The sequence below is a fragment of the Rhinopithecus bieti genome, unplaced genomic scaffold (genome assembly GCF_001698545.2).
Source record: "Rhinopithecus bieti isolate Rb0 unplaced genomic scaffold, ASM169854v2 scaffold_3878, whole genome shotgun sequence".
Taxonomy (NCBI): domain Eukaryota; kingdom Metazoa; phylum Chordata; class Mammalia; order Primates; family Cercopithecidae; genus Rhinopithecus; species Rhinopithecus bieti.
Window position 1 is genome coordinate 6,684,163 of NW_016805059.1, and position 22,514 is coordinate 6,706,676.

Genomic DNA, 22,514 nt, shown 5'->3' on the forward strand with positions numbered 1-22,514 from the left:
AAAAAAAAAAAAAAAAAAAAAAAAAAAACTTCCACTTTCCTGCTTTAAATATCCTTTTAGATTAAGACTTATCACAGCTTTAATGCCATAAAGAACTGGAAAAGTTGCTGAGAATCTGTCTTCTGCTACCTTTCAGCAGAAATTCATGCCCCGGCAACAGAGTGAGCATAAAAGTGTTGATATCACTGAGGTACATGTCAACCTTGGAGAGCACGCCTTCTCATCCCCAACCATAGCTCAGGCCCTGTCACTCTCCAAAGCACCCAGCAAAGCTCACAGAGGAAGCTGGCCTGCATTCCTGTGGGGAATGGGACACTGTGGACACTACTCCCAGACTGAGACCTGCACTGCTCATGCTGGTTCCTCCACCTGGAATTCCCTGCCCCATTTCTCTGCTCACCTAAATCTTACTAGCCTTAGAGGCATTATTAGTATAGTGGTTAAGACCACAGAGTCTGCCACTTGCTGGCTGACTTCAGGCAAGTTGCTTTACCTCTCTGTACTTCGATTTCCTCACCTGCCAAAAGCTCATAGAGTTGTTATAAGGATTAAATGAGTCAATAGGTATAAAGTACACAGGGACCTCTGAATGGGTGTCAGCTACCTCATCATCCTCATCAGTACAGTTGCCACCAAGTTCACAATGAATTTCCAGTTTCCTGCCCCCAGAATTCATTCCTATAGTCTTTATGCCTTCCTCTGCCCTCTACCCAAACAGTCTCATTCTAGCCTCCTCTCCATGTTATTGACCAACTAAGGCCTGCACTGCCCTTCAGCCTCACATTGTTTATGTTTTATCTCCTCTACTAGACTCCAACCTTTCTCAGGCCTGAACCCTATCTGATAACATGTCTTTAGCAATCCCTAACACACTTCTATATTCATAGTAGGAGCTAATAAATATTTGCTGAATGAGTGAAGGAACTGATCTCATCAGTCTTCCCTACTCCTGATGCTCCCTGCAGCTGCTCATATTCCTCATCTCCCCATTCTCCTTCAAATTCATTCATTCTCTTCTCCCCTAAAAAGGGGTTTTGTGATTCATTTATCTAGCTTGAGCTGTGAATAAAAAGTGTCATTGCTAAGGCTCATTTACTCAGTATGAATCCAAGAATCAGAACTGTCTTCACTAATGAAGACAGGAGAACACCCAGTGAGGGAGACCAGGGGCTAGCCGGGAGATCCATAGCACAATTCCATCAGCGGCTGCAGCATGTTGACCCGGGCTCCCCTCCGGGGTCCTGGCCTTTCAGTGTGTCACCAAGCACCATCAAATTCTCCATTCAAAAGCAAGTAGACCCGAGTTATGGTCCCTACCTGGCCACCAGCTCATCACAGAATGTCTCAGTTTCCATCTCTGTAAACTGGGTACATTATCTACCTGATCTCCCTTCTAGAATTAGTGCCCAGTAAAAGAGCTCTGAACGTAAGTAAATACAGTGAACTGTTACTCTGTGGTTTGGAAAGTATTTGAGTAGAAAGAGAAAGGACTGGCAAGTGGCTGAATCTCAGAGACCAACAGCCTCAAGAATAGTAATGTATAACTGGGAACAGGACATCCGCTTGCTCTGGAGCAGCGGCCACACAGACTTTTACTGCTGTTGGAAGCATTAGTGAGAAGGCTCATTTTTCACCGGGGCTGCCAGGAGGCAAAGGGAATGCAGGGCCTGCATGATGGAGCAGATCTGGCTGCAGGCGCCTGAGTTACGCCCCTCATAAAAGGGTCCAACAAGCATGCACGAGCACCTGAAGAAAAAGGCAGGGCGGAGGGAAGTATAAATAAATGTCACAATTAGGAATGGCTTCTGAAATGTTGCCTTGGGTCTGAAAAGCTGCAACAGAAGGTTTTCAAGACTAATACTGGGAAGATTTCAGAAGTGAGGAGAGAGAGACGTTATGTGTTCATCTCCCTGGCAGCAGTATTAGGCAAAGGGCAGAGCACGCAGACACTTGGACCACCAAATATTTGGCCTATTACCATAATTCTTCATTGTAAACTGCTCTGCATCCCAGTGAGAACAGGCCTCCCAGATTTGAATCATTTATAGGAAATCACGTCACAGTAAATGCTTCAGAAGTCAGCTTTGTATAAGGGGACAGGAAACTCTCGTTCTGTCAGTTAAAGATGCTTTAAGTGGGGGAAGAGCATGACTTGGCTAACCTGGAAAAGTTAGAAAGTTAATCTAAAAAAAATCAAGTAAAAGAAAAGTGTTATATCCAGAGAGAAGATTCTTACAGGTCAAAGCCCTGGAGTGTCACAGACCTTGCTTAAGGACCATGGAACCCAGCTAACTAATTTGACAACCTTAGGCAGTGAGAACAAGTTCCCGAGGCATATATTTTGCAATCGTGGCCTCCAGATATTCTGAAACCAGGACAAGCCCAAGGTGTGAGTGACCCTCACCCTTTCCCTGAATGTGGGGGTTAAGGCTCAGTGTACTCTGAGTATCTAGTGTACCTCAGTGTATCTAGGTTGGCCAGTGTGTACACTCGTCTCTGAATTAGCTAAGATGGGCTCAGGCATTTGAGTTTCATGATCCTAGATGAATACCCCAGACCTCTAATTTTGGCTTCCTTAATGAAAATGAAGCTAATGGTACCTTTTTTGCCCTTTTCAGAGTGCTATTTGATAATGAAAATTGACTGCCTGAGAAATCACCTTATAAACTGTAAAATACAATGAAGACTAGGCCTTGTCTAGGAGACTACAAAATGCCCACAACTTGTTGCAGCTCTTCCCATCAAGCAGTAGGGTTTTTGCTCCATTCTTCAATCTGCGCTGGCCCTGTGTCTTGCTTTGGCCAACAGAATGCTGCAGAACGGACCTTACACAAGCTCTGAGTCTGAGCCTCTGAAGATTTTCTATGCTTCTGCTCTCACTCTTGGAACCCTATTAACTGTGACATGGACCAGCCTGGGCTACTCTGCCGGATGGTTAGGAACACCCCCATCACCCTCATCACTCCAGCCAACAGCCACAGATGTGAGTGAGGCCATCCTAGACATCCAGCCACCCACTGATGGCAGCCACATAAGCGAGTCCAGGCAAAATCACCCTGGCCCAGATCAGCAAAACACCTAGATGACCACACAGATTCATAAGCAATCATAAATGGCCTTGTGCTAAGCCAATGAGTTTTTGCAGTGGTTTATTATACTGGTAACTGGTGCACCTTCTCTCGCGGGGTGGGTGGCAGCAACATGCGCCCTGTTCAGGAGGAACACAGCTCACACACTGACCACCCGTGTGTCTAAGGAGGCCACATGGCACCTGAAGTCCACCTTCCCACGGAGGTGCCGGGGCCTTTCCCTCTATGAACGCCTTTGCCTGCTCTTCTCAAAGTCCAACAGCCTGAAGCCCGACTCCTCACTTTACCAGTGGCACATGGCCTACCTTTCTTTCAAACCCTACCTTGCAGTACCCTAAGGGCTCATCACAACCCAAGTTCTGGCTTCAGCTAGAAAGCACCTAAGAGATGGAGAACAAATCCTTCATTGAAAAGTCAAGGGACATTGGGCCTGTGAGGTAAAGCGACCAAGATCAAATAGCTGCACAGGGGCAGCGTCAGGCCTTCAGAGTTCTGGGTTCTTTCCAGCTTCTTTGAAAGGTAGAGCAATTGCCCTGACTTTCATTTCTACCACTCACTGCCAATCTTGTTTCTGATCACTTGCCTTTGGCCCAGGACCGAGAGCCTTACTCTCTCCATTGTTCATCTGCCACAGAGAAGCCTGATTGGTCTGTGTGTGGAAAAGTAAAAGCCAGTGCAATATGTGGCATTCCTACTTTGCTCCTACCAAGGCCTAAGTTACAGCTCAGGGGACAATGGTCAGCAAATCGGTCCAACCAGAGCTTAAATAAGGTAAAGCAGCAGTGGTGCTCCCGGGCCTGGCCAGCCATTCTCAGCGCTCCTACTAGCACCGACCCATCCCCTGCCCCCACTCCTCACTCTGCCAGGGCCCTGGCCTAACGCCTCCTCTAGAGCTCATAAAAAGGCACTCTCAGAGGTTTTAGGCTGAGCATAAACTTTACTTCTCACAGTCCAAACCGTTTTTTTGTTTTGTTTTTTGTGTTACCTCCTAGGGCCCTAAAGCACACTTATTTTTGGCCCAAGAGCCTCTGAAAACATAATAAAGACAACACATGCCCTCCTCAGGACAGGGCTGCCCAAAGAAATGGCTCGAGAGTGCACATAATGCCTCTTTCTGGCCCATGTGTGCTGTGTGATTTATTCTAGCCTGATAATACCCTACACGCCAGCTCCTTCCAGGCACCACTCTCAGTTAAAAAACCAAATCCCCTCTAGAACCTCCACAGAGGAAACAGGCCAGGTGTAAGCAAGGGAGACCTTTCTTTAGGTTTAAGAATGTGAAGAGGTGGTTCCTCCCTGTTGCATAAAAATGAAAATATCTGAATGCTTCTAGGATACAGAAGCCAGTGCAGCATCTGTGAACTGAGGCCAGTAGGCCAGGGACGTGGAGGAGGAATTTAAGGAGGGGCACTGTGGAGAAACCTGGCTTACCTTTGGTTAGTGCCGCAGGGGTCATATCAGACATGTCCACACGGAAGAGCAGGTATTGCTGGGCTTGTATGAGGAGTCCTGGGAAGTCTCTCTCCACAGAAGCAAACTGTTCAATCTTGTTTTTCACAGATGCAAGGACCTGTCAAAACAGCATTACTGATGTTAATGCCTCACCATGAAATTCCACTCTCAGTTATCAATATATCTTGCAGGTACAACCCTCATCATGGGAACTATTATGATGTTAGACATTTGCTCATTTTTAACTGCCTGGGTGTTCTGCATAGGGCACCCTCAAAACATCGAACTAAATAAGCTCTACAGTTTGTTTAGAATAAACTACACAGTGAGCTTAATAGGACAGGGAAGGAAAGCAAATGAATTAGAGCAGAGATGCCCTACAAATTAGCACCCACAAAATCAACAGGTATGGATGTGGGCTCAGCTAACATACCTGATAGAGAGAGCGGACGCTTGGCTGGAAGACCATGTTGGTGTTGAGCAGAAAGGAGCGCAGGAGTGGCTGGGGATAGCTGGCTAGCTGAGTAATGATCCCAATAAGCAGCAAATTAACATGTAAAGAGTTCTCCAGCATGTTCTCCAGCTTTGACAGGACCACGCTGATGAATGGGCCTGCAGGAAGAACATAAGGCTTCAGGGCTGGCTGGGCTCACACGGATGCCTTTCCCTGACAACGGCAGAACCATCGGTGCCACAGCTCCCAAACCACCATGGGCCTGCAGGTGCAAGCCAGACAGCAAATACGGCCAAGTTTCCTCCTGCCTCGAGACCAAAACAGAAAACAAACCACCACAGCAAAAAGAAAACAGAAAAATAGGCATGGCTACTGACATTTTGACTCCATGAGCAGTTTTGATACTTATTAAAATTATCACAGACCTCGAAAAAAACCAAATAATTTAACTTTTTAAAATTAAAATATGCTTTTCTACATTGTTCCTGTATTTCTTGGGGCTGCCAGTGCTTAACACATGACAGCCATCATCTCATGATGCACAGACTGTATGGACTGTAGCGTTTCATGTAAGCACCAGAGGCCATTGAAAGTCTTAGTAACGAAAAATCTGTGTAAAGAACACCAAAAATGCACAAACTATGTTTATCAAATAGCAACACTGAGAACAGGGGTTGCCTATCCTGAACAAGCACACTGAGAGAAATTTGGTTTTGTCAAGTGTCGTAATGTGGAACAATAAAAAACAAAATAGGTGAGAGATGGAGGAGCACCTGGTTACAACCTTAGCAGTTCACTAACCACACCTGAATTTTCAGAGGAGAGAGAAAAGGGTGTCAGTTTGGGACATATAGTTTGGCGTGTCATAGATTTCTTAAGAAAGAAAATCCGTATGACTACAAAAGCAGTCATTTAGAAAAAGCAGTTAAAAAAATTAGTCATATAAAAGCAGTCTATTAAAAAAAATAGGCAAAAAGAAGTTTCTGCTACTTTGGGTCACTAGAAAATTAATATGCTTTGAGTTCACTGAGGGCAGGGAAAACCAAAAATAAATCTGGCATTAATAAACTTACTTGAAGATACTTTAAATTTTTACCATAAAAGTGTTCTGTTAAACACAATCAATGAGAATTTTGCATTTCCCTTGGTGGAGCTATTGATGATGCTACTAAACCATGACATGTTTATAACAAAAGCACACATCCCTTGATAAATAAGCCATGCCTTATGAAGATGTCACCAACATTAACAAAAACATACTTCATCACAAGATGCTTCATTCAGAAGCCCTGGTAGCATAAGAGAGTAAAACCCTTTGCAAGGAACAGAAGCTCTGTGTGTAGAATGGGAACACCAAACCGAAACCTTTACCACACAGGGGAGGAAGAGGGTAACTGCAATATCTCTGTCTCCAGGAACACTGAGGATGTCTCTAAGGGATCTCAACACAAGAGGCACCATCCCCTCATGTGTGGCATTTAGCCTCAACTTCCCCATCCTTGGGATGGGAGGCAGAGGTCTTTAGTCACTTTCCATGACATAAGAGGTCAATGAACTCTTCAGATAGAGACTCTTTGGAGATGCTTACAAACAACTGGGAGACTTTGCCAAACACATTTGGAAACTCTGGATAGGGACCCCAGTTTGAAAGCAATGAATGGTTTTCTCATAAAGAACCCCAGAAGTGTCAATGGTAACTCTTAAGGCACCACAACACAATTCTGGCTTTCCAGGTAGATCTAGAGGGGGAAGGCTGCTGTCCTCAGCTTCCTCTCACCTGCTCCCCTACAGTCCCTGGCTCAGCATCTATTTCCTTCTAGATGGAGCAAAAGCAGGTGAATTAAGACATACTTAGGTGGCCAGAGTCTTCTGTAAAACATATGACCCTACAATGATCCCTCAACTTCTCTTCCCCAGTCCCAGATTGTGCCTGGCCACATCCAGCCATCCTACAAACTCTAAACTGCTGACCATGCAGTGATCAGGGGAGACCATCCACAGGACATCACTACTATAAGGGGTGAGGTGAAGTGGGAGGGTTCCCACAAGCTTGAATCCCATGCCCTGTGGAGAGGAAGATCATGTCATCATTGACCTATGTGAATGACAGACTATTATTAGGTCAAGGCCAGTAGACTGTAATGATACAAATGGAGTTTACTTTGACATTATAATTAGTGTCCGCTAATTAAATGACTCATCACTCCTTGGGCGTGTGCAATAAAAAATGTGTTAAAACTTTCAAATTCCTACTTTATTCTTAGTTTCTAGCACTACAAAAAACAAAACAAAACAAAACAAAATCCCTGCTTAACAAAAGTGCATAGGGGGATCTGGTAAGCAGCCGAAAATCAAAAGACTCAGCACAATTCAGGAAGCTGCAGGTGTGTCTGGAAGACAGCGGTTTTATTTTCTTCCCACATCTCCTAGGAGCACAGATAGACTCCCCGCCTCACAAAGTATTACATTCTTCAAAGTCACTGAGACTATCTCTACTGCGCCTCCTGTCATCCACTCACCGCTCTCCCCTGTTCCCCTGCCTCCATTGAACCTGCCTCCATCGAACCTGCACCCTCTTCCTGCACTTCCCCTGTCCAAGAATGGAGCAGCCGTCAATTCTGTGCCTCCACTCAGCAAATTCTACCCTGGACATATCTCCTGATGTGGACCTGAAGCTCCACCTCCCCTGCTCCACTGCCTGAGGTCAGTCTCATTTCTGGTCTGGACTCCAGCAACAGTATTACTATGTTAATAGAGATTTAATTTAATTATTATCGAAAACAGTTATTAAGCACATCCTATCTGCCAGGCAGTGTGCTGAGCACTTTTCATGTATCAACTCACTCAAGATTCAAAACAACCCTAGGAAGTGTATTTATTATTTATCCCCGTTTAAAGAGGAGGCAGAATGCTAAGTGAACCCAGCTTTGAATAACAGAATTTTAATTCGCACCACCTGTTCCAGTGCTCTTACCCAACACATTATCTTGCCTGCCAAGGAGAGAGAGAGAGTGCGCCAGAAAAAGAGAAACAGAGAGAGACCTAGCATTTGTAACAATACACCCTGGAGACCACACCTCGTATCAACACATACAGAGCTGTCTCATCTCAGGACCACAAAACATTAGATGGCCAGGGTGTTGCACAAGCAAGTCAGTCTCCCACCGGTGGGTATTTGGGTTGTTTACAGTCTTCTTCTATTCTAAACAATGCTGCAATGAACATCCTTGTATGTACACCTCAGCACACAGTGTGAATACAGCTCTGAGGACATTCCTAGAAACAGAATTACTAGATAAAGGCACTGGCACATTCTGAATTCTGATATGGCAATAAGGGTGTCTCACTTGTTTTTCCTGGCACCAACCTCTCCCCATTCCAGTGCTCGGCCCACACTCCTACCAAAGCTGGCCTTTTCAGATCCAGTCACATCATTCCTCAACTTTATACTCCAGGGGCTTCTTCAGTGCCAGGGCACAAGGTTTCCATCCCTCGGCTTGGCCCAAAGGCCCTCCATAAGCTGGCACCAACCAGGCTTTCTGCCTTTCTCTCCCGCCTCCCCACCCCACATCATCCATGCGGTCATACCCCACAGGCTGGCAGGCTCTTCAGTCACCTCCTGCTGTCTCCTCTGTCTGGACTATCATTCTCACCTGCTTTCACCTGGGGACTTCCCTGCACTGTCCATGCCTCTCCTCTGTGAGGCCATTCCCACTCCCCTCACTGGATTCCCACTGGACTTGGCATATGACAACTGATCATGCATTTCCCACTAAGAGAGTACACTTCTTTGTTGGGGTCTCCTCTGTAAGTCTGTGAATTCCTTTAATGTTGTGTCCTTATTTCCTAGCATAGCACCTGCCAAACATCAGGGGATCAATAAAAGATTGCTGAACACATGAATAAATAAAATTAGACAAATGGAATGCTTTGATTTTGCTGGGAAGTGAACTCATTTCAGTGGAAATCAGATGCCCTGGAGAGAAGAAGTGAAGCCTAATGCTACAGAACACACTCAGAAGTTCAGAAACTATAAAGCAGACATACATGGAAAGAGAGATGTTTCCTAAAGCTGTGTACAAGGTTCAAAAGAGGAAAAAGGAAGGTTTTAGTGACAATTACCTGTACGTATCAAAGAGCTTGCAGTATGTTTTGTCAGTTCTCAGGTGTATTATATGTAAAATATTGATGTTATTTAATTGGGTGTTGGATTAGCCTTTTTTTTTTTTTTTTTTTTTTTTCTTTTGCCCTGGGCTTCTTTTTTTTTTTTTTTTTTTTTTTTACCTTGCCCTGAGCTATACTTTCTTTCCTCTATGTACACATTTCCCAGGAATGAAGCTCCTCTGTAAGAAAGCTGGCATTCTGAAGAATAATCTTCATGGCCATGGGGAGCCCAGATGTCCTACGAGAAGGCAAGCTGTGACATGCCAAGTTACTGCTGCCCTTTCCCTCCAAGTGAACTCTTCCAGCTCCCCCTTCCTTGTCCCCCTTATCAACTGGGAAAAGTGAGATTATCTAATCCATTTTACTTATGATTGACTGACTGATTGAATTTTAATTAAAACTTATTCACACTGAAACGTTATCTCAACTAGAACCGCAAGCCTTTAATTGTGGAATTAAAAGCTTTCTTCCTGTATATACAAATCTTCAGGCATCAGTAAACAGATGAATAAATATTGGAGGAGGAGGCTGGAAGAGCTCCTTGAAATCACATAAGCCTACTTGGCTGGCTGGACCAGAAGGCAATCTGTTTTCATCTATTTTGGGTTACTCCAAGAGGTAGGAGCACAGTCCCTCCTCACCAAGCTTCTCCAGGGAGCTACCTGTCATAAAATGAATAATGACCTCCCAGTATCTCATTCAGTCCTCACAGGAGCAAACGGAAGGCCTGGGATGCTAAGGCCACATGCTGCTAAATGCTAGAGCCAGGACTCAACCCCTGGTCTGGCTCCAAGACCACTGTCGCCCTCCGTTGCTACTATCTTCCAGCCCCTCTCCTTGCTACCTAAACACCATCCAGTGGTCCCACCCTGGCCCTCCCTGGGCTTAGTGAGCCATCTCATCTATGGTGATTCCCATTGCACCATGATTTGTAAATGCAGGTTTTGTTGGCTAATATTTAATGATGTTTTCTATCATAAGTCTTCACCCCAATCTGCCTATCTGTAAATCCTACCCTATCCCCTTACCTCTTGCAAGATTCCTACCTGTGGCTGGTGGTGTATCATTGAACACACTCTTTCAAAGCGCTCTTAGTTGATGTGGGTCCATTCCACTTATTTTTGGATAAAGATTTTGTGATTCTCTGAAATGAGCTCCCAGGCAAAGGCACAGCTAACCCCGATGCCTCTGATGTGTGCACAGCTACTGTCACCCAACAAGGACTCTGAGCACCTATTCTGTGCTCTGTTCACTCTTCCAGTGCTAGGGATAGGGCTCCACCCTCACAGAGCATGCATTCTACTCGGGGAGACAGTCATTTGTTAAAAATAAATGTAAATAAGTGCTAAGGAGAAAAATAAGTTAGTTACACTAGAATAAATGAAGTCATTAAATAAGAAGTCTGGATTCTTGTGTGGTTTAATCAGTCCTACTATTTTAACACTGACATATCAAAAGAAGTTACTAAGTAATAAAATCTAACCCCTAGCTTGAGAAATACATAAGATAATCATTGCAAGACTCGCAAAATAAAAATAAAGTCACCCCTCTTTGCTCTTGACAGAAATATTTTCAGCCCTCTGTTAGACAAACCGATCATATTCCTTACCTTTGCCTACCTTACTTTCCTGTTCCAATACATACAAGTACTTTCAAAAGCAGAAACCACAAAGCAATGTGAGATGGTCACCTGTGAATGGGGTGCTTTGAGTCCTCACGGGATGGCGACTGGCAAAGGCAGCCTCATCTCTCCCCACAAACGGGGAAAGCACAGTCTCTACAGCAGGTGTCTCCACTATAAAAGAGTCAAAGTCATCCTCCTCTTCTTCTAGCTCCTTGTTCCCCTCCTTCTCCTTTTGTCCTTTGCTCTCTTCTTCCTTCCCTTCTCCCTCCTTAGTGAGAAGCAAGGGATCAGGTGTGGGGAAATTCTGTTCCATCAAGCCCTCAGTGCTGGAATCCAGCTCTTTAATGATTTGGTCATACTGGGCAATGAGATCCTCACTCTCCGGGTTGGCGGCCGTCAGGTTAGAGCGGTTCTCTGCCTCAGGGGCAGGGGATGCTAACTCTGAGTTGGATTCTGTGGCTGCTTCAGGTTCCCTCTCTTGCTTTGGCTCCATGGGCTCACTGTGAAACGGGTCTGAATTGTCCCTATTGCACTCCTCCTCTGAATCTGTCTCTGGCTGGGTGCTGAGGAGGGAGCCGTTGTTGATGGGAACACTCTGAACTTCAGCCTGGGCTTCAGCTGGTGGCCTAGCAGCTTCCTCCTGAGAATCCTTCACGTCCTCGGAGTCCTTCTCCGCACACAGCCTGTACACCATCACATCATCCTGAAAGTCCGACTCTTCTATGTAGGACCCTTTGAAGAGCAGGATGGCATTCTTCTTCATCTCCTGGATGTGTTTCGGGGGATCGATGGGTGCTGGGGGGCATGAAACCTCCAGATCATCATAAGGCCCCGGGGAGCCCACATCGGCCCCTGAGGAGATTCCAGTGTCATAGCTGTCATCCCATTCCAGCTCTGTCTGGCTCTTGTCCTTTCTGGGAGCCAGCTGAGGTCCCGTCTTCCTGGGGAGTTGTTGCGGGAGCCCAAACACAGGGCAGGCCGAGCTCACACTGCCCTCCTCCGTCAGACTCTGGAGAAACGTCTCAGGGTTGGGGGAGTCGCCATCATACAGGGCGGACCAGACACGGCAGTCCCTCATGCAGCGGAGGATGTTGGTGTGGGCCTCCCACAGGTACTGCAGGTAGCTGATGTCCAAGGCTTTCCCATACTCCACAATGCAGGCTGACTGGGAGAACGCTTCAGGGAATGGCCACTCCACAGGCCCTGCACAGGAGGCAGAGATCCATTAGAACAAGGCAGGTGTGGGGACAAAGGTCGTGGATGGGGGTGTGATCCATTTGGGCTAAGACTGTGTCTTGCCAGCTACTTTGGGTCTAATTATATCTGATTAAATAACCTCTGAATAATATGGTTAGATTGTAAGAAGGAAAGATTAATAATAGAAACTCTACCCTCACAGAAGATAGAAAACCAATATAGCCAGTCAATAGTGGGTATAGCCAATGGAAATCTATTATCTGGTACGAGTCATTAGAGAAAGAAGAGCTGATGATAGCAATCTCTCAGGTTGTTGAGAGGATCAAATTAGGTAATACACCTGATATAGTACCTGCCACAGAGTAATAACCTTAAAGTTTTTTACTTTGAATCTAAAGTGGAAGGCTGATAATCCATGAATTTGAGAACCAGACTTTTGTAGAAAATCCTGGGTTTTAGAAAAGCCTATTAACTCATTCTGCCTTCCTGGGGACTATCGGGGATGTTGATATTATCAAATGGTCTCTTAAAGTAAAATCATATTCACTACAAAAGTCATTTCAACCTAAGAATGCTGCTTATGTTACCATGACTGCCTTTGATGTTAAAAGTTCCAACTTCACTACTGAAATACCTGTGAAAATATCTTCCTATAAGTTTACATTTTCCCTCAAAAGAAAAAGACTGAGGGAAAAATATATAGTCTATCATTTCTTAAGCATCTAGTATGCTGCAGGTGCTTTATCAATGCTATCTAATTCTCCCAATGATCCTGTATGGTAGATATTATTTTCTCCATTTTCAGATAAAGAAATTGAGGCTCAGAGATGAAAGAATGCCCAACCCAAATTGTGGAAGAGCCACAATTCAAGCACAGGTAATTTCACACTGACCTCCATTCTTACTTCAGTGCCACATCTTTGCAAGCCTCACGTCTCTTCATGCTCTAAATCTCTACCAGACTGGGTCAGAATTGAGCCTTTAAGGATACCCATTTCCAGGGCATTAGGGTAGACATAATTCATATTTTACAGCTCTACTGCTAAAACGTTAGTGTTTATCTCTTATCTATGTTATGTAAAAAGACATCAAATACTCCTACAATATTTACTGTGCACTTACTACATGCCAGGCAGTCTTCTAAGAGCTTTAACATGTCTTCACTTGCTTTCCTGAGAATAACCCTTTGAAGTAGGTACTATTTTACAGATAAGAAAAAAAATTTAGAAAACTTAAGTAATTTGCCCAAGAAAGTAGTAGAACCAAGACACAGAACCAAGATGCAGAACCTGAATCTTGGCTCTGCTACTTTCTTGGGCAAATTATTTACCCCTATGCAGTGATTACTCTGGCTAGCTAGCCAGCTATGTCACCACACATCCATTAGGGCATTTATCTGCTGTAAGGCAATTCCAGAGGCAGGAGAGTAGAAAGAACATGGAATCTGGAACCAGAGAACCTACTTAGCTGTATAACCATGAACAAGTCAATTCCTCTCTGAGTTTGTTTATTCATCTGTAAAATGGGAATACTACCTTCTTCAAAGCATTAAAAGTGATCACACAGGGAAAGAAGTTGGCAAGTTATGGAGAATCATAGGTTTAACTTGAATTTTGAATTCTGAGGCAAGGCTAGCCACAGAATCATTCTTGAAAAAACTTTCATAGTAAATTTAGAAAAGATACCCATTTTAAAATATGTTTTTAAAACAACTTTTAGGTATGAAAATATAAAATATCCATACTAACTTGCCTAATAGGAAAATACAATTAAATTACATAAATTGCTAATTTCCATGCATCTTTATATAAAGACAAAGACTCAGTAAGACAACCTTAATTTCTACAAATTATATTAATATCAAACATACTGACATTTTCTTAGTCAAGTAACCCAGCTTTTAAATACACTTTATCTAAGAAAATTATAGCTGGGTGGACAGAATGACATTGTTAGGGTGGATATCAGAATATAAACTGGAAACACTTGACTCAACACCAGGACTGGGGATTTCCTAGTGGTCACAGGACATGCAGAAAGTTCCGAATTGAAACAGCCATATGACCATCAAAGATACACAAATGCCCCCTTGTTCCAGCTGCCTGCCAGAGAGCCAAGGTTGACAGAGATTGCCATTTCAATTTTGCTTGTATGAGGTGAACCGTAGCTGGCAAATAGCACCGAGCATCATAACCCCTGTAAAGTGTTTATGGCAGCCTTCCTCATTAGGTCAATCAAATGCATGTGATTCCGCTGTCACATCACAAATTTCAAGTTTTAAAGTGATATACAATAATATGTAAATCCTTGTGACAGATTTCTATAAGTGGCTCATTTTAGAAATTAAAATAAGGGCTGATTCTGTCTCAGTAATAGCCATCTCCACACCTCTCACCCCTGTCTTGTTTCCGAAGACAAGCTAGCACACGTTTTCACATTTTGACTCTGAGGATCCCACTAGAAAGTCCACATAAAATAAAGATCTGGCAACACTACGTAATGTCTGGGCACGCCAATGAACACTGATTACGTGTCCATAACTCCTTACAAAGCAGAAAAGGATCCCAACTAGTCATTCATAAAAGAAACGGGACCCACTACATAATTCCCTGTCCACCCAAAGGGACACGCATCCCAAGGCGAGATGAAATGGCATCCTTTGGTTTAAAGATCATTACTAGTGAGTTCCTACCTGAAGTGTCATGCATACACTTTGACCAGAGAATATAATCCCTCTCTTGGTTCCCCAGCGTCAGAGTGATCCCGCTGGAGCAGCAGACAGGAGTCAAGGCAAGCAGCTTGGCCGCAGAAACAGAGTAACAGTCTCTCTCCTTCACAGCCCACCTCTGACTCAGCATCATGTGATTGCAGGGGATCAGATACCTAGAATGACAAAAAGAACCAGCGTTTGGTCTCTGCAATGTCTTGAACCATTACTGGGACTAACTAAACCATAACAGGGACTCCTTGTGGCCAGGGGCAGACTCATCCTCTCCCAGCTCTCAACTGATCATCTCATCAGCCACCAGGGTTTACTCCCTAGCTTAATTTCTGAAAGAACATCCTCTTTACAAAGTACTTAATGTTCTTTACAATTTAGTCTCCAGGAACTTCTGCATCTCTTAAATGATCCCTCTTCACTTCCATGCCTTTGTGCCCACTGTCACCTTTACCTGGCCTGAGATTTCCCCTTTTCTCTGCCTGACCAATGCCTTTCATTCTACAAAGTCCAGCTTCAGTGTCACCTTCTTTGAGAGGGAGCTAATCCCTCCCTCCACTATGCTCATGGGCCTCTATTAAGCACTATTACCTTGTATCACGATTACTTCAGTGTCTACCTCCTCAATATAATGTGCTACCACAGCAAGGAGCTGCTTCGATCATTTCTCTTATAATCCCAGAAACTCTGGCTCATCGCAGGCACTGAATGGCAGCAGCAAACAACCACTCCATAGTGTAAACCTTTTCTTTACATTCTCACGGGTATGTTCTCACGGGTGACCAGGAGAAAATATAATGGAAAATGACTCATTGAGGATCACTGGGCCCCATTTCACACAAAACACTTTTGGTTGGTGATCAAAAGCATCTTAGTATCATTATGAACCTGGGGACAAGAAAACCTGAGCAACCATTTCTGACACACCCGGAGCACATCAGTGGGCTTCATGGCTAGAATAAAGTGTGTTTAAATGACTTCCTTTCTTAACAGGGGAAAAAAACGTACTGCTTATTTAAACAAAAATGGAGCAAATGGGATAAATAACTTATAGCCAGAGCCCAGCATCACATACGTGTGCAGGAGCCAATTACAGATGAGCCCAAGCCCTTATGTGAACAAGCACAATCTTTCAATCAGCCAGCATGTTTTTACTTCTGTATTCGGCATTTGAGAAAGAAGCAGTGCAGAGAAAAACAAGCTAAGATTAAGCTTTTCATTAAAAAAAGATAAAAAGTACGACTTTCAGGACATCTCTTCAGGCCTGTAAACATTCAACCATCTTCCACACCTCCTGTTGATCCAAATGAGGAAAACCTAAGTTGATATTCACAACTGATCCACCACAAGAACCAGAGTCAGAGAGGGAAGAAAGATTCCGTTCTCTTTGTGCTACTTGATACTGAAGGTTTTAATAATACTTTCCAGGTATGATATGGCAAACTTGCCACTTAACCTTCAGTTCTTAGAAAAGGCAAACCATCTAGGTAAGGCGGTCCTCAGCCCCTCCTCCCACTGTCCCCATGGGCAGATATATATTGTGAACCTGCTATCAGTAAGAACCAGACACACCCTGCAGGTCTGATGTGGTGGCATCTGTTTTCATAAGCGCAGTTTCATGAAAGTAGAAGGTTACAAGAACAAAAAGGAAACTACGGAACAGGGGGCAAGCCTGTTCTGATTCTTGGTTTAGTTTTGGGGAATTTAGCAATGAGGAAAAATGGATGTTGCAGGCAGAAAAGAAAGGAGCTCTTTTCCACAAGGATATCTGTGAGTAGAGATGCTCTGGTAACCAGAAATAACACAGGAGAGAGAAGCATTCTCCCACCTCTGTGTGAACCTGCCAGCTGTGAACAAAGCACAGCTGGACCCCAGTGGGCACCCAGAGAAGGCAATGCTGCTCTAGCACCACAGGAAGGTGCCGGGGTGCACAGCAGGAACAGGGGCAGCGGGTTGGGGGGTGGGAAGGGAAAGTAGCAGCAACAAAAGGGATCGGAGCAGGAGAGGGGACCATGGCTGATGCTGCTGTGGCAACCGTGGTGGGAGGTTTGTTCATGCTTATATGGAAGACTCCTCATTTGGGGGTGGGGTACAGTGCCTCATACCTGCAATCCCAGCATTTTGGGAAGCTAAGGTGGGAGGACTGCTTGAGGCCAAGAGTTCAGAACCAGCCTGAGCAACACAGCAAGATCCTGTTTCTATAAAACATAGAAGAGTTAGCCGGGTGTAGTGGTGTGCACCTGTAGTCCCAGGTAGTCGGGAGGCTGAGGTGGGAAGATCCCTTGAGCCCAGGATGTAGAGGCTGCAGTGTGCTATGATGACACCACTGCACTCTAGCCTGGGGGACAGAGTGAGATCCTGTCTCTAAAAAACAAAAACAGAGAAACAAAAAAGATTTCTCACTTGGTGATCCCTAGAAGTGATGGGTGATACTTTTGTGTTAGGTGGGGGATTTAGGGGCGGGTCCAAGGTTTTCTATGAGGTGGCTGGGGTGAGAGCTGGGAAAACCTGTCCTGTAGCCATTGATGTGAACTCTTCCCACAGGCTGGTGAGGCCTAGAGAAATTCAGATTACACAGGATTTACTGTATCCTTATTTTGGTCATTTATTATTTAAGAAATAAACCGCTTCGATGCTTTTATATACTGCTGGAACAGCAATGACTGCTTACGGCTCAAACTAAGCATATTTCATGATTTAAGTTGATATTCATAGATTTTTATTCTTTGTTTGAAGTATTAAAAATGGAACACTGGATCAAAGCTAATAAAGCTATTTATCAAATATCACCAGTGAGTAGCTTGAAACTATATTAGAATAAAGACTTATTGGGGAATTGCAACTTTACAAATACATGCTTTCAGTAGAAACTAAAAATTTTCTTCTGAATAGCTCAAATCAAGGGAGATCCCCTATTGGTTGAAAGAGAGAGTCTACGAACCAGGAAATGGGGAGTATTCAAATGAATAGCCCGCCGGTATTCTGAATGGTGGTTCTCAGAGGTCATTATATTAAGTTAAATAAGCCAGGCACACAAAGACAAATATCGCATGTTCTCACTCATACGTGGGAGCTACAAAAGTGAATCTCACAGAAGTAGAGAGCAGAATGGTGGTTACAGAGGCTGGGAAGGGAAGGCGGAAGAAGTTAGTTAAGGGGTACAAAAATACAGCTACACAGAGTGCTAGTATTTAATAGTACAGTAGAGAAATTACAGTTGACAATAATTTATTGTATATTTCAAAATAGATAGAAGAAAATAATTGTAATGTTCCCAACACAAAGAAAAGATAAATGCTTGACATGATAGATATCCTAATGATCCCCATTTTATTACTACACACTGCACGCATGCATCAAAATATCATGTGTACCCCAAAAATATGTGCAACTATTATACATCAATTTTCAAAAGCAAAGAAAAAAAGCAGTGGTTCTACTGTATCTTTAAAATGAAAGATCATCCCAGAAGAAAGAATAGAAAAAGAAGACCGTGCCCCTCTGTCTCTGTCTTTTCATCACTCACAGGAAAAGATTAGAAATAGAATAAATGCCAGAATATCCCCAAATGTCAAATATCAAAATGAATTGGCTGTCAATAGCAGAAAAATCACTTATGAATTTAGTATAGGTATTTATCCTCAAACTATCTTTTCATTTATACGATATTTTATTTGAGAATTTAAATTCATGAAACTATAAAAATAATCAGAGACTAATAAATATCTGACTTCAGAGGTCCAGATTTTGCAAAGCCATGCCCCAACACAGAAGGAAAAAAGGAAAAAAATGTATCTAATATATAAATAAAAATATGTATCATCTATATATCATACATATTGTCCTCCCTGATTCTCACTATTTCCCCAACCCTCTATAATCCTGGGCCTATTTCTTATTTTCTTGGATATTGGTCATTAAATTAAACCATCATCACTTCTAAAATATTCAGTGACAATCAGTTGATAACAAAGCACACATATTGCCCTATGCTACACTGACCATAAACACAAGCAAAACAAGGCAGTGAAGTACAATGAGCTAAGTGAAGCACTTCTTCTGAGATGATAACTCCAACAATGCACCCATAGACCAAAATCTACAAAGCAATGTTAGTGAATTCAAAAAGATCATTTGTGATTCAAAGAAGTTCTGGCCATATTTCTCCTATTCATTTTCCCCTAGGCTGGCAGGCTTCATGGGTTTTTGGTTTTTTTTTTTTCCTTTCCTCCAGACCCCTAACTCCTATGCAAAATGAAAATGTTCCTGAAGTACACATACAGCTTCTCTTCAGGCAAAACAACCTCTATCTGAACACAACAGTCAAGGCAGTTCATAAACCTGACAATGGACCGGTACTTCTGAAAAAAACTCTCTAACCAGAATATTCAGAAATAGCATTCAATGTATTAAGCAATTAAATTTTGTCTCAACTGGGAGGTTCCAGGAGCATGGCAGATATTTGTTACCTCACTGCTTGTCAGCATTTCCTGCCTGCCTTTGGCCTATCATATGTCATATCCGTGGAAGTGGACAATTTCTCCTTGGTTTTCTGCTCACTAAAATATCCTGTCTTTGGGGGTACCTTATTTCAACTCACTTTTCTGATATTTTGTCAAATGAAGAAACTAGTATCTGTTACAAATGGATCATCATTTTGAAATGTTGGTATTTATGAGTATTTGGGTTGTAACAAAAATTGACATATAAGTTATTATTTATTTACCACATAACAAATACCTTCATTAAACGCAGTCACATAATCTTCATTAATCTACTGCCTCTCAGATCTGCAAGTTTATCATGTATATTCAAATGACTGTAGTGGCAGCAGCAAACAAAAAGGACAGATTATAAATCTATTTTTTATGTCTCTTAAAATAATGTTCAAATGACTTGAAGAATAAATATTTTTTTATTGGCTTTGCTTTTTGCACAGATTCTAAATTGGGAAAGAATTATTTTCATTAGTTTAAAATGTCCTTTCTAGAAAATTCCCTCCCTTAAATGTGTGTTATACTTTACAGCAGGAGTGTATTTTTTGACTTCCCTGGGCCACACTGGAAGAAGAAGAATTGGGCCACATATAAAATACACTAGCGCTAATAATAGTTAAAAGAAAAAAAAATTGCAAAAAAATCTCACAATGTTTTAAGAATGTTTACAAATTTGTGTTGGGCCCCATACATGCGGCCCACAGGTCAAAGGTTACAGAACCTTGCTTTACAGCATTTCAAAACATTTTCACAGACATACCACAGTTGATCCTCCCAATAACCTTATGAGATAGCATATTCCAAAACCAAAACGTGCTGAGTCACATCAGCAGTGCAGAAGGAGGAGACCAGGAGCCAGTGGTTTCTTCCATGCCTATTATGTGCCCAATCGACTTCTGTGTATGTCCTCTCAGTTTCTCTCCTGGTGGAACCCCTCAAGCAGCACCGCAGAATTAGAAACAGAGGAAGTATTCAATTAAGAGCAACTATATTATTATTATTATCACTATCATCCTCATTAAAGAAACCTAGGCCCAGAGAGCCTAGGACCAGGCAGTCAAGCCCATGTCCTAACCTCAGGTCTGGCACTTTTTTTTTTTTTTTTTTTCATTATTTCATTTAGAACTTGTGATAACATAACATTCAGGCACTTCCCTGGGATATTTGTCCTCACTCACCCTAGAAATGACTAGCCCTGACTTGAACATTTCTGTATTTCAACCATGAGCTGATCTCTTCATCTTTATAAGGTACAAGTCTGGGTCTCCAGAGAAGCCATTATTGATGCCATCTCTGAGGACACTTTTTTTAACACAACAACCACCACTATATGAGCAGTAAAAGGGTGATTAGCGCTCACCTTGTAAAGGTCACTGAACAGCCAGCAAGCAAGAGCTTCCATCACCTGGACTAAATCTGACCTGGTGACCCACAGCTGGGAAGCCCTGTACCTCCAGACCAAGGCCAGGCTTCCAAGTACACTGAAAAAAGACAGCTGGTTTTCCTACCATCAAAGAAGCAGTATTTAAGAATTTAACATTTAAATACCATCAGGTTTTACCCACTTTGGAGTAAAAGCCTGGGTTTTTTTGGCAGTAAAAACGGCTTTGCCAAGTTGTTCCGGATTTCATTCAGGCCTTGCTAATGCATTCTGTCATGTATCAGTAGAGGCTTGATGAGGAGCTAACATAATCCTTTTAGGGCAGATAACTAATGCTCTACCCAGACTATCCAGGGTGTTTCTTTAAGATTGGATTTGTTTTCTGCTAATCCTTAAGATTAGTTACTGATGACCTAATCTAAAACCCTAAAAAGTTCAAAAGCTCTTTTAAACTTAAAAAACTAATAGGTGATACTCTCCCACCAATTCTGTAAGGCCCTCCACAATAGGCCACCACCAGTTTTTTCAGACTCGTTTTGTAATCATTCTCTTTTGCAAGATGTTATGCCTGCACGGCATCACTCCTCAAACAAAGTGGTTCTCAAAGTTAGCACCCACCCTTATTCCCCAGGACTGCTCCAATGAAGGGTCAGGAAGTCCACTAAGGAAGGAGGATCAGGGAGTGCATGCCGGAGGACCCCGGTAGTCCCACTTTTTCATTTTTGCTTCCACACCACCAGAGGAGCATGTAAGAGCACAAACCCTCGCAACTCGGAGCTCCTCTCAGCCCTAGCCCTTTGCTCCTCTCTCAGCTTTGGGACCACATTCTCTCTGGGTCCGCTTCTTGCAGTGCTGGGGTAGGGTTTCACCAGAGTAGTCAACTCCAAGATTCAGGATCTGGGTTTACCAAAAAGAAGGAAAGACGTGCACCATGGTCTAACCAGGGGTTTCTAGAGTTCTGTGCAGAGATTCAGAGCTAAATCATGAGCTAATAAGGAAGCATCATTGCTTTCCTTCACAAAAACAGATGCTTCTCACAGGTTCTGGAGAAGAAGAGGTATTGCTGGGCCAAGACAAGATTTGGTGTTCCTGAGTTCCCTATTAAATTGCCAAATGACTGTCTTCTTAATAGCTGTGCACTTTGACTCCTAATACTCATCTTCAAATCCCAGTCACTTCATAAAACCTTTCCCACCTGTACTGTCCAAAGGACAAACCTTTGCTACCTTGTACGCAAGTCCTCAGTTCACAGCAAATACTCATCAAATTTTTACTGAATTTAACTGAAATATGCTCACAGATCAGAGAGTAAACACTGTGTGTGTATCATTATCAAAGCATAAATCAAAGAAATTATATATCAAAAGCATTTTATATTTGGAAAACTTCCTTTTAATAGCAAAAGTCCCCTATAAATGTACTTCAGGAGAAAGACGTTCAGCCACAGACCAGAATAGCTTTTATAATACTTCTGAACATTCTCAAGCATTCTATCTATAATTTCCAGGAGCATATTTACAATATAATGCATATGGCCCTCGACAAACTTTTAATAGTACAAATGAAATTAACCTTGGGAAACAATGCAAAAAATAAATTAATGTTCTTGATAATTTTCTTCCTTAGATGCATGGCCCCTGTTTAGCTTAAATGACCAAAGTAATATAAAGTATATGAATAGAAAGTAATATAAAGTATAAAGTGAATTTTTCTTTAAAGGAAACAAAAAAGGCAACTCACCTTAGAACTAGCTGTAACATCACATCTTCACAATGTAAACCAATGAGAGTTCTGAATAATGCCAGGGACACCACACAAAGCTGGGAAACAAGAGACACATATTCTAGTTCAGATGCTGGAACGATAACTCCACTCCCCACAGATGGTAAATAAATCAGAATTACAAAATAAAATGGGCCTTTTTTTTTTTTTTTTTTT

The 22,514-nt window shown here is 42.8% G+C and overlaps 1 protein-coding gene across 1 annotated transcript in view; it reads right to left on the reverse strand.

Moving 5' to 3' along the window:
* The window catches only part of FHIP1A (FHF complex subunit HOOK interacting protein 1A), a 273,945-nt gene that overhangs the window by 1,773 nt on the left and 249,658 nt on the right, over positions 1–22,514 (reverse strand). The window contains exons 8-12 of the mRNA XM_017871129.1: positions 22,317–22,396; positions 14,673–14,863; positions 10,850–11,986; positions 4,975–5,153; positions 4,521–4,659 (exon numbers count right to left, since the gene is read on the reverse strand). Of these exons, the coding sequence (XP_017726618.1) occupies positions 4,521–4,659; positions 4,975–5,153; positions 10,850–11,986; positions 14,673–14,863; positions 22,317–22,396 (1,726 nt within the window). The remainder of the gene's footprint in view (positions 1–4,520; positions 4,660–4,974; positions 5,154–10,849; positions 11,987–14,672; positions 14,864–22,316; positions 22,397–22,514) is intronic.